General features: G+C 40.8%; 1 protein-coding gene and 1 pseudogene across 1 annotated transcript in view; one reads left to right on the plus strand and one right to left on the minus strand.

The window, feature by feature from the left end:
* Positions 1-1145: 1145 nt before the first annotated feature.
* The window catches only part of LOC102253009 (eppin-like), a 12581-nt gene continuing 786 nt past the window's right edge, over positions 1146-12940 (minus strand). The window contains exons 2-5 of the mRNA XM_014544524.1: positions 7223-7236; positions 6419-6550; positions 4643-4862; positions 1146-1149 (exon numbers count right to left, since the gene is read on the minus strand). Coding sequence (XP_014400010.1) covers positions 1146-1149; positions 4643-4862; positions 6419-6550; positions 7223-7236 — 370 coding nt within the window. The remainder of the gene's footprint in view (positions 1150-4642; positions 4863-6418; positions 6551-7222; positions 7237-12940) is intronic.
* On the plus strand, positions 10762-12192 carry LOC102250646 (annotated as a pseudogene).

The raw sequence follows: 12940 nt of genomic DNA on the forward strand, positions 1-12940 counted from the left end.
TACTTTATTTATATTCAAAATAAATGTGTAGGGAGCAAAATAAGGTTGATTACTTTAAGAGGAGAGTTAATTTATATCTTCTGAAATCCAAGTAGAATTTTTACAGAAGATAATTATTAGCACTCTATGCCAAAGAGCTTGAATATAAATAGAGGAGGGAGAAAGGGCCTATGAACCCAGGAGCCTGAGCTTTATTCACAGGACATGGAAACTGTTCACAGTGGGAAGCTCCAGGTTGACCCCTTTTCTGGAAGCTGAGACCCTACAAGGTTTGCATCTGAGTGGTTGATATCATAAAGGGGTGCCTACCTTTTTTTTTTTTTACTGTGTTTGTTCTAATAATAATACTAATCTTTTAAAAAATATATATATTTTATTGATTTTTTACTGAGAGGAAGGGAGAAGGATAGAGAGTTAGAAACATCGATGAAAGAGAAACATGGATCAGCTGCCTCCTGCACACCTCCCACTGGGGATGTGCCCGCAACCAAGGTACATGCCCTTGACCAGAATCGAACCTGGGACCTTTCAGTCCGCAGGCCGACGTTCTATCCACTGAGCCAAACCGGTTAGGGCAATAATACTAATCTTTATTGTTTATGGAACATTAACATCCAAGGCAGTATGTTATGCACATTTTACATAACTCATCTTGTGTGCTTGTTAAAAACTCTATGACACTGGTTTTATTGTTTTGCATATTTCATAGATGAGGACACCAAGACCCAAGGAAATTATATAAATCAGAAGTGTGATATTAAATCAGAAGAGTTTTAGACCAGTAGTCCTGAACTTATATCAGAGTCACCTTGAGACCTTTCATTTTATTTTAATTCAGTTTTTTAAAGACTCTATCTCTGAGTTTTTAATGCACTGGTATTGGTCAGCCACTTAGGTGATTTGGCTACAGAAAAAAATCCTTGACCTGCTCAATGGCAAACAATGAATTTAAAAGATTCTATGATGTTTTCCCATCTTCCTCAGAAGACTTGCTCAAGTTGTTTGAGATATCTTACAGCAGTTCATATAGCAGTACTTGTTAAATTAGAGAGGAAACTGTCCTTCCAACACAAAACCTAGGTCTCAATAACAGTTATATTGACTCAGTTCTCCCTTCCTGATATGTTATTGCCCTAGAGTGCCGCTCACCTGGTGAGAGGCAGACATAGCACAAGGGCTTGGACTCCCAGGTCTTCCTGGAACGTGTGTGGTCTACAGTGCTTTACTGGATCACCTATTGCTGGGCACAGGTCCATACTTTTCCCATCACTAACACCACTGATATCTTTTGAACATCACTGGGGCCAGTAAGGATGAGAGCCAAGGAAGTGCCCCAGTGATGTGAGGAAGGTCCTTCGTTTGTTCTTTCCCAATGGTGCAAGTATGGTAACTGGGTCCCAGAGAGAAGAATGACTTGCTTATTGTCCCCTAGAAATTAATGGCTGGGCCAGCATTAGAATCCAGATGCCCAAGCCCAAAGCCTTTTCTATTATTCATGGAACTAGTCTCACTTTCTCCTGTTATTTTGGAGAAAATGTTCTCTCTGATTCCTACACAAGCTCCAGTTCTTTCCGATGCTCAGATCCTCCCAATAATCATGTAACCAAATCTCAGTATTACATTTTCTCTTGAAATACTGAGTATGGTTTCTGTGTCCATTACTAAACCTGACCAATAGAGTAAGAGTCTGGCCTTTCAACTTTCATAATGGAACACTGGTGTTACTTTACACAAAGACTCCCCATGGTAGGGAATTCTTCAACTGTAGGAATGGCATTAAGATGCTGAATATTGGAGGGCAGGGGAAGGGGACATATGTAATACTTTCAACAATAAAGATTTTTTAAAAAAAGAATTTTAAAAAAATGAAAAAAAGAAATGCTGAATATTAAAACAACGAAGTGACAAGTAGCCATTATATCCACCCTGATTTCCAACAAGGCTGTGGGATCTGGCAACACCTTGTTACACTCAAACCTGGATTTTAGCTCCAGTTTTGCTATTGATTTGCTGTGTATCTTGGATGTCTATTTCCTACTAGAAGCTTCCATTTGTACATGTATAAAAAAATAAGGAGGGTTATTTGGGCTGGTGGGGCTCTCTAATATCCTCAGCTTGGACATTTCCTGAATTTTCAAACCATCCACAGCTTCCTCTGGGCATTTCTGGCTCTGCAGGAAGCTTTGAGGTGAGACTAAAAGGGAGAGGAAGATGAGGGGGATCTCAGGTCTGCATGGCACCATGAATAACACCAAAAGATTCCACTCGAGGTGTTCCCTAGGTTTTAATGGGCCGAGAAATGAACAAACAACAAAGACATGCAGCATCTTTCACTGAGGTCTTAATAAGGCATGAAGTTCCCTGTACTCAGTCACAAGGGCTCTGGGCTCATTCTCAGCAGGTGAGCAGAAACTATCAACTACAGGGCACACTCTGGCTATTTCCAAGGACCTCTCTGGTTCATGAGTCCCTAGGACGGATGATTCTGTTCCAGTCACTCATGTACTTCAACCCCAAGCAAGGATTGAGAAGCACCAATGGGTTGGAAAAGCCCCAGGTGCTTATCAGATTGGGCAGGGCTCCTGAGCTGCCTTATCTTCTCAAATTTAGAAGTATTCTTTGACACTAGTCCACCACCTTCAACTCATGGTTCGAAAACTGAGGTCCTGAGAGGAGCATTCCTGCACCCTACCCTGTCCCAACTAGGCTTCTTGATGGAATCGTGCAAAAGAGAATTTAAATTCCTGTGTTTTTAGGACACAAATATCAAGTATGGCTGTGCATTCATGCTTCTATTGTATGCATCCCAACACAACCAAAATAAAAATATAATAATTTTTGTTCAACCATATTCAACAAAAGACTGAATTATCTTTCCACAGAAATTGAGTTTTGTAGAATTGCTGTCATATATGTAAAAACTTAATAATTAATCTATATGGATCTTATGCAACATGTGGTATTTGTTAGCTTTTTAAAATTTGCAATTGGTTGCAATTTTCTTTCTCATTTGAAGAATATTCACTTTTAAATTTGTATTTGTTTATGAAATGAACCCCCTAACTTTATAAGCTTTAGACCACACAAAACATGAATCGGCTCTGGTTCCATTCTTAAGTATCTTATGACAATTTTATCAGGAAACAGTGTCACCAGAGTTCTCAATTTGCAGGATTTTTCTACTCCTCTCTCCCTCTTTTGACGTCCCCAGGAGATCCAATGACCTCTTTTCCAAAAACTGCACCAGGGAGCAAATGTGAATTATTCAGCCTCAGAGATATCAGACCTCATGGAGCACTTTATTAGGGAAAACTGGAGGCTTCCAAAGGATAAATGGGGGCCCGAGAGTTGAAGATACAGGGTCAAAGGGCGATGGGCATTATATTTGAAGAGAAGCTGAGCTGCAAGAATAAACAAATCCTGGGGATTGGTGTTTGGAACAGCCAAGGTCTTGGCAGCGGAGACTTGGCCAGCAAAAACCAATATGGGGCATCAGTCAAGCACACATGGAGAGAGCCTGTATTATGAGCCAAATTCTGGAGGTGGTTTCAGCTTAGGTTATCCTACTTAAGACCACGACCCTGTGAAATAGCAGAAAAGAAAAGGGTGAGATACTTGGACTTTAATCCCCATATGAACTAAGTCTTGCAGTTAATGGAAAAAGAGGTAAGATCTGCGTGTGTGTGTGTGTGTGTGTGTGTGTGTGTGTGTGTGTGTGTGTGTGTGATTTTTAGAGTATGTTTATTAATTCTGGGGACAGTGAAACAAAGGAAGGGCTTAGGGTAGAATAAGCAACAGGAGATAGCCTAAGTGGTGTCCTGCTTTGGCTCTATAGAAACATTATAGGAAAGAAGTGAGCCATGCAGGGCAGTGTGGACTCACTGAGAAGTAAATGTCAGTGACAGAAGTGAGCCAAGGTGGGGCTTCTGTTAGCTCATTATAAAGTCAGAGAAAAGGGAGCCTTGAAGACAGGTTCAGGGGATGAGCCCGGGATGCGCTACCACTGCCCACTGCTCCCCTGGTTGCAAGTCTCGCCAGGATCCTTAGCATTTAGGAGAAATAGAGATAAGATATACGCCTGAGAAAGAGAGAAGAAAGGTGTGGAAGTGTTTGAGATAAGATCATTTGGCATCTTTTCACAGGAAGAGAAAACAGAAGTGGAGTGACCTCAGGGGCTCAGAGAGTGATCACATGTTCTGGTTTTCCATTAAAGTCCCAGTTTATGTCTGTTTTCCCAATAACATAGTTAATGGTATTTCCTTTTGCTCTCAAAAGTATCTTCATGTCATCAATGTAGCATGTGGTTGTCCTAGCTATAATCACCTTAAGAAGGAAAGGGAAGAGAATTGTTGATGAGGTTTGGTGAGAAGTAATGGCCTGGAGTGACTGTCTGATTCATGGTGCCAAGCACTGGGCTTATTTACTGGGCCTTCTTCTGACTTGGTCTCAGACCCTTCACCACTTCAGCTTTCTATGTACCCTCTATTCATCTCATACTTGCCAACTTTGACTACTGCTTCCCTTCCCACCCTCTTTTTCCTCTACCTACCCCTTCAAAGGTGCATTCTTACTTCCTGATTGAATTGGTTATATCAGCCCCAAACCTGCCAAGTTCCTAGAACAGACCGGCCAACACCCAGACCTCCCAGGGTAGCCCAGGTGAGCATGGGAAATGGGACCCGTGGGACTTACTTTCTTTTTTTTGCAGATGGTCTTGCAGATAGATTCAGATTGGAAGTTGTTGTTGTTCCCTAGGCAACCACCATAGATGAATTTGGAGCATGCCTGAGTTTCCTCATCATACCACCAGCGTGGAAAGAAGGCCAGGCAGGGGCCAACTACCTTTGGCAAACTGCATATGTCTGCAAGGAGATTGCAGAGTAGAGCAGTTTGGGTGCCTGCCTCCCTAGAGAACATTTCAGAGATGTGCACAGTCATGGAGGAGTGGCCTCTTACACCCCTCCATGCCTTTGCACATGCCTGGAATGTCCACCTCTCTCTTGCCCACTAGGTACATCCCTTTTCATTATTCAAACACTTCTCAGTCATCAAACACTTCTATGTTGCCTTTCCTGGCTCCATGCTTCACTCCTTGCTTTTCTGTATTGCTTCTCAGTCTTGCACACACATTTGCCACTTCTATGTAATTATTTGTTTGTATTTTCTGACTCCTCCATGAGAATGTGAGATTTGTGCCTTATGTCATCTTGGTACACCAGTTCCTTGCAGATAATTTGGCACTGAGTGGATGCTTCAGGAATGTTCACAGTAAAACACACACACACACACACACACACACACACACATACACGCTCCTTGAGCTGCTTTCACCTATTAGATCTTTTTTTTGTTTATTTGTTTTTATATTTTTATTAATAAAAATAAAATCGCCAATGTGGCTCAGTTGGTTGGGCATCGTCCTGTGCACTGAAAAGTCACAGGTTCATTCCTGGTCAGGACACATTCTGGGTTGCAAGCTGATCCCCAGTAGTGGGCATACAGGGCACAGCCAATCCATGTTTCACTCTCATATCAATGTTTCCCTCTCTCTCCCTTCTTCTTTCTAAAAATCAATTAAAAATATTTTAAAAAATCAAATGTATCCTGAACTTCAAAAAACATTTATAGAGCAAATATTTTGTACATAGTGCTAAGGGGAATAGAGAGAGGGTTTTTGTGTGTGTGTTCTTGTGTGTGTTTTTCAGAACCGTATCATTTAAGATCTCACAGGTCTTAAATTGTGGATCTTTTTACCTGGAAAAACTTTACTGAGTTCCCTGGCTACACTGAGCAAGTGGAGCCTATCATTGGTGTCAGGGGAACAAGTAAATATTTGTAAAATGAATGGATGGATGAATACTCCTTGATGGTCTTCTTTAGAGCTCAATTATATGAGCAGAGAGGAAAGAGTGAAGGAGGACAAAGGTGGTTAGGGAAGGCATTTTGGATTTATATAGACAAAGAGGCCTAGAAAAAGCACAACCAGGAAATAAAAATCGTATACCTGTGTCTTATAGCTATTCTATCACCTGGCTCTCTGTTGGCATTTGATGGGACTTCACTGGCTATTTGGCATCTCAGAGGATCACAGAAAAGCAGCCAAGAGACAATGTGATCTAATGCCCACTTCCCCCCTCCCATCTTTCTTACAGATGGGAAACTAAGTCCCATGAAGGAAAAACTCCGTCACCCACATCACATACCTAAATATGAACAGAAAATAAATAAAACCCATGACTCCCAACACCCCCTCCTTCCAAATCCAGGATTTGTATTAATTAAAAGATGCACCCAGACTCTTGATCAGACACCAGCCATCAGTGAACTAGGGAAGTGGTCTAGTAATGTCAGTGTAGGTGGGCAGAAAGTGGGGGTAGGGTGTGTAGGTATTGGATAGTTCAGGGGATTTCTGAGTTACCTTGTTTGAGGTTTAAACATTTCCTTGCACAGTTAAAGTTGCAACACTTCATCTTCTCTGGGCACTGTCTGCTCTTTAGACATTGGTTTATTTCGTTCGCATCACAATGTACTTTGATTTTGGGACACGTGTCTAAGGGGAGGGAAGAAAGGACCCTGAAGGGGCCAGAACACCATTCCCAGGTCTAGGGCACCACTGCAGACTTAGGGAAGTTTGTTCACTTCATTGTCCACAGAAAGTAGTGATCTTCAGAGGGCTTATGATTGGCACACTGCTGCCCCCATCTCCACCCCATAACAATTTAAAATCTAATCCCTAAATTCAGCCTTCTCCCCTATACCCACCACCCACAAAGTTTTAAGGAGAAGGACACTCTCCCCTAGGACTGTTCTGTTCACTTAACCTTCCTGCATTTGGACATTCCCTGAGTGAGGGTGGGGTGGGAGGCGGTGCTAGAGCTTTTGGTGATTGAGCTCTCCATTTTTGGAGTTAGATGGCCGAGCTTCTGAATTTTGTGCAATCTTTGGTATGGCAGGCACCATCTCTGATCCTCTATTCCCTTATTTGCCTATGATTGTTTTGATGATTGTGTGACAAAGCTAGTAAAGCAATTGGCAGGCTGCCTCAGGCATAATAATAATAACTAATATTAATGAAGTGCTTACTATGTACTTGTATTTTTCTCCTTAACCCTCATGACAACTCTATGGGTAAGCCCTATTAATATTCACATTTTAGGGCCAACCCTGCTGCCTTGACAAGCAGCGTGCACATCCTACCCAGCCATCTTGGCACATGGCCCACCTGGATGCATGGACCTGCAATAAGAATCAATCAGAAATGAAAAATGACATAGCTGAAATAAAAAATACCCTGGATGGAATCAACAGTAGACTGGAAGAAGCTGAGGACTGAATCAGCGAATTAGAAGACAGGGTAGAAAAAAACACCCATTTAGAGCAGCAATTGGAAGAAAAATTAAGAAGTAGGAGGAGAGTTGAAGGAAGCTTTGGGACAACATACTATGTAACAACATCCACATCATAGGGGTGCTGGAAGAATCTGAGCAAGGAATAGAGAACCTGTTGGAAGAAATAATGACAGAAAAAACTTCCCTGACCTGGTAATGGAAAAAGTCACACAAGTCCAAGAAACACAGAGTGTCCCAATCAAGATGAACCCAAAACGACCCACACCAAGACCCATCATAAATAAAATGCCAAATGTTAAAGACAAAGAAAAAATATTAAAGGATGCAAGAGAGAGACAGAAAGTTACCTACAAGGAGCTCCCATTAGACCTCCAGCTGATTTCTCAATAGAAACACTTCAAGCCAGAAGGCAGTGTCATGAGTATACAAAGTAATGAAAAGTAAGGGACTGAATCCAAGACTGCTCTATCCAGCAAGGCTATAATTCAAAATTGAAGGTGAAATTCAAAAGTGAAGGTGAAATAAAGAGCTTCATAGAAAAAAAAAAGGCTGAAGAAGTTTATTACCACCAAACCAGCACTGCAAGAAATGCTAAAGGGACTGTTGTAAGAAGAAAGAGAGAGAGGAGCACAGGCATAAAGAATAAAAGTGGCAACAAATAAATACCTGTCAATAATAGCCTTAAATGTAAATGGCTTAACTGCTCCAATCAAAAGACATAGGGTAGCTGAATGGATAAGAAAACATATTACCTGCCAATTGCTTTACTAGCTTTGTCACCCATATATACGTTGTCTACAAGAGACCCGCCCCAGAACAAAAGACTCACATAGGATGAAAGTGAAGGGATGGAAAAAATTTTCCATGCAAATGGAAATGGAAAAAAAGCTGGGGTAGCAATACTCATCTGACAAAATAGACTTCAAAATGAAAGCCAGAACAAAAGACAATGAAGGCCACTTCCTAATACTAAAGGGACTGATACAATAAGAGGATATAACCCTGGTAAACGTATATGCATCTAATATAGGAGCACCCAAATATATTTTAAAAACTTCTGGCCTTAGCCAGTTTGGCTCAGTGGATAGAGTGTCAGCCCTTGGACTGAAGGGTCCTGGATTTGATTCTGGTCAAAGGTATGTACCTGGGTTACAGGCTCACTTCCTGGCCCCAGTTGGGGCATGTGTGAGAGACAACCGATTGATGTGTCTCTCTCACATTGATGTTTCTCTCTCGGTCTTTCCCCCTCCCTTCCACTCTCTCTCTAAAAAAAAAAAAATCAATGGAAAAATATTCTTAGGTGAGGATTAACAACAACAACAAAACAAACAAACAAACAAACAAACAAACAAAAGACTTCTGGAGGACTTTAAGGGAGAGATTGACAGCAATCATAGTAAGGGACTTTAACACCCCTGACATCACTGGATGGATCTTCCATACAAAATATCAACAAGGAAACAGGGATGCTAAATGACACACTAGATCAAATGGATTTAATTAACAGAACATTTCAACCAGAGCTACAGAATATACATTCTTCTCAAGTACACATGGGACATTTTCAAAGATAGACCACATGTTAGGACACAAACTAAGTCTCTACAAACTCAAGAAGATTTAAATCATATCAAGCATCTGCTCAGGTCACAATGGCATGAAACTAGAAATCAACTACAATAAAAGTACCCCAAAACATTCAAACACATGGAAGCTAAATAGCAAGTTATTAAACAATGAATGGGTTACCAATGAGATCAATGAAGAAATAAAAACACTTCCTGGAATCAAATTAAAATGAACACACAACAACCCAAAATCTATGGGACACAGCGAAAGCAGTCCTGGAGGGAAATTCATAGCACTATAGGCCTATCTCAAGAGACAAAAAAAAATTTCTAATAAACTATTTAACCCTACATCTTAAAGAATTAGAAAGAGAACAAGAAAATCCCAGAGCAAGTAGGAAGAAGGAAATAATAAAGATCAGAGTGGAAATAAATGACATAGAGACTTAAAAAAAAATACAAAAGATAAATGAAACCAAGAGCTGGTTCTTTGAAAAGATAAACAAGTTTGATGAATCTTTAGCCAGACTCATCAAGAAGCAAAGAGAGCCCTGGCCAGTTTGGCTCATGGATAGAGTGTCGGCCTGTGAACCAAAGAGTCCCAGGTTCGATTCCTGGTCAAGGGCATGTACCTCGATTGCAAGTTCCCCAGCCCCAGTAGGAGTGCATGCCTCTCTCTCTCTCTCTCTCTCTCTCTCTCTCTCTCTCTCTCAAGCAATGGAAAAATATCCTCAGGTGAGGATTAAAAAAAAGAAAAAAAAGAAACAAAGAGAGATGACCCAAATAAATACAATCAGAAACTAAAGAGGTGAAGTGACAACTGACACCACAGAAATACAAAGTGTTGTAAGAAAATACTTTGAACAGCTATATGCCAACAAAGTGGATGACTTGGATGAAATGAACAAATTCCTAGAAAAATATAATCTTCCAAAACCGAATTAGGAAGAATCAGAAAACCTGAATAGGCTGATAGCAACTGATGAAATTGAAGCAGTAATAAAAATACTCACAGGAAACAAAAGCCCTGGCCCAGGCACCTTCACAAGGGAATTTTACCAAATATTCAAAGAAGAACTAACATCTATCCTCCTCAATCTATTCCAAAAAATCCAAGAGGGAGGAACACTTCTAACCTCTTTTTATGAGGCTGGCATTATTCCAAAACCAGATGAAGACACTATACCAAAGGCATATTTCACAGATCTAGAATACTCCAAAAATTCATATGGAACCTAAAAAGACCCTGGATAGCCATACAATCTTGAGAAAGAAGAACAAAGTTGGAGAGATCACAATATCCGATATCAAACTATACTACAAAGCCACTGTAATCAAAACATCCTGGTACTGGCACAAGAACAGGCATATACTAGTAGATCCATGGAACAGAACAGAGAACCCAGCAATCAACCCAAGCTGTTATGCTCAATTAATATTTGACAAAGGAGGCAAGAGCATACAATGGAGTAAAGACAATCTCTTCAATAATTGGGATAATTGGACATGTAAAAAAAAAACACCCAAGAAAGTATACCACCAACTATATCATACACAAGAATAAACTAAAAAAATGATTAAAAGTCTCAAATGTAAGATGTGAAACCATAATAATCCTGGAAGAAATCATAGGCAGCCAAATATCAGACATTTCAGGCAGCAGAATTGTCACTGATACAGAAGCTAGGGCAAAAGAAACAAAGGAAAAAATTAACAAATGGGACTACATAAAAATAAAAAGCTTCTGCACAGCAAAAGAAACGAGCATCAAAATGAAAAGGAAACCCATTGAATGGGAGAACATGTTTACCAATGATACATCAGATAAGGGGTTAATTTCCAAAATACATAAAGTACTCATAAAACTCAACAAAAGGAAGACAAACAATCCAATTGAAAAATGGGCTGAGGACCCAATAGACACGGCTCCAAAGAGGACATACAAATAGCCAAGAGACATATGAAAAAATGCTCAGCATCACTAATCTTCAGAGAGATGCAAATTAAAACCACAATGAGGAGAAGTGCACAGGGGCCACTGTGGTAGGCAGGCGGTCTGGTGTTGCCCAGGCCAGGCAGGGTGCGGGGTGAAGGCACCCCCGCACAACACCTTCCAGACCAGGCCCTGACACGCCTGTTCTTGTGAGCCTCGTGGTGGAACAGCTGTTTGACCCATTCAAAGGAAGGATGAAAGCTCTATCTAAAACATGTTGTGAATGGAAGAGACCTGTCATTATGAAAATGGTATGGCACTCGGTACAGACACTTAGAACAGCTCTCATCTCAAAGAACCCAGTGCTTGTGTCCCAGTAGGAGAAGGTTGATGCTGCAGAATGGTGTTTGATGAACAAAGACTTCCAACCAGCCAGTGATCTCTTTGGACCCATTACCTTGCATTCTCCATCAGATTGGATCACCTCTCATCCTGAGCCTCCCCAAGACCTTGAAGAGTTTTCAAATGATCCTTCCAGAAAGACACCTTCTCCAGAGAAACACAGTATTTATATACAGTGCACTGGATCTCTAGGAAACACCAGAATTATCAGTGAAAAATCTATTAAATGGCTCAAAGGCTACTGTGAAGCAATTTTCTATGGCTTGACAGTAAAATGCCTAGAACCAGTTCCTGTCTCTGCAATGAGTTGTTCCTTTACAGTCAATGATAATATACAAAACCTTCAAATACATGCAGGGCACATCCTGAAGTTCTTAAAAAAGAAGGAACCTGAGGATGACTTCTGTGTTGCGGGAATAACAAGGATTCGTCTTCACCCAAGAGACTCCTGAAATGTTGTCTTTGGACAGGCCTCTCTGACAGATGGTGTGGGGATATTCAGCTTTGCTAGATATGGCAGTGATTTCTACAGCTCAGGCTATGAAGGCAATGTGAAGGTGTCACAGAAAACAATCTTCAAGTGGCTACTCACGCTCCTGAAATGACTGGTGTTTTGCTGCTTCAGTCCTGTAAGACTTTAACACACGAAATTAGACACATATTTGGACTTCGACCCTGCTAGTGGATTGCATGCCTAGAACAAGCACTTGGAAGAAGCTGACCAGTGCCCCCTAAATCCGTGCCCTGTCTGTTTACACAAGTTGCAGTGTGCTATTGGCTTCAACGTTGTAGAAAGATACAAAGGGCTGGTGAGGTGGATTGATGAATCTGCTGACTCACCGAGTCACTCCAAAACATAGTCGTGAGAATAATGTGCATTTGCCCTGTGGGAACCTTTACAGAGTGGATAATAAAATGCCTTGCTGTTGTTCAAAAATAAGAACCTTCAAATAGGAGTAATTAAAATAAAAATTTTCACATTAAAAACAAAAACAAAAAAATGACAATGAGGTACCACCTCATACCTGCCAGAATGGCTTACCATCACTGAATCAACAAACAAGTGCTGGCGAGGATACGGAGAAAAGGGAACCCTAGTGCACTGCTGGTAGGAAGGCAGGCTGGTACAACCACTATGGAAAACAATGTGTCGTTTCCTCAAAAAATTATAAATGGAACTGCCATTTGATGCCGTGATCCCACGTCTAGGAATATATCCTAAGAAGCCTGAAACACCAATTAGAAAGAATGTATGTAACCCTATGTTCATAGCAGAGTTATTTACGATCACTAAGATCTGGAAACAGCCCAAGTGCCTGCACATCAGTAGATGAATGGATAAAAAAGCTGTGGTCTATTTATACAATGGAATACTATGCAGCTATAAAAAAAGAAAGATCTCTTACCCTTTGAGACAACATGGAGGGACCTGGAGAGTATTATGCTAAGCAAAATAAGCCAGTCAGAGAAAAACAAATATCACATGATCTCTCTTATAAGTGAAATCTAATAAATAAAATAAACCGAAAAACAGATCCAGAGACATAAAAGTATGCAACAGACTGATGATTCTCAGAGGAAAGGGAAGAGGACTGGAAGAGATTAACCAAAGAACTTATATGCATATATGCATAACCTGTGGAGACAGACAGTAGTTCCATGAAGGCCTGGGGTGGGGGGAGAGCAGG

The sequence above is a fragment of the Myotis brandtii genome, unplaced genomic scaffold (genome assembly GCF_000412655.1).
Source record: "Myotis brandtii unplaced genomic scaffold, ASM41265v1 scaffold3686, whole genome shotgun sequence".
Lineage (NCBI taxonomy): Eukaryota > Metazoa > Chordata > Mammalia > Chiroptera > Vespertilionidae > Myotis > Myotis brandtii.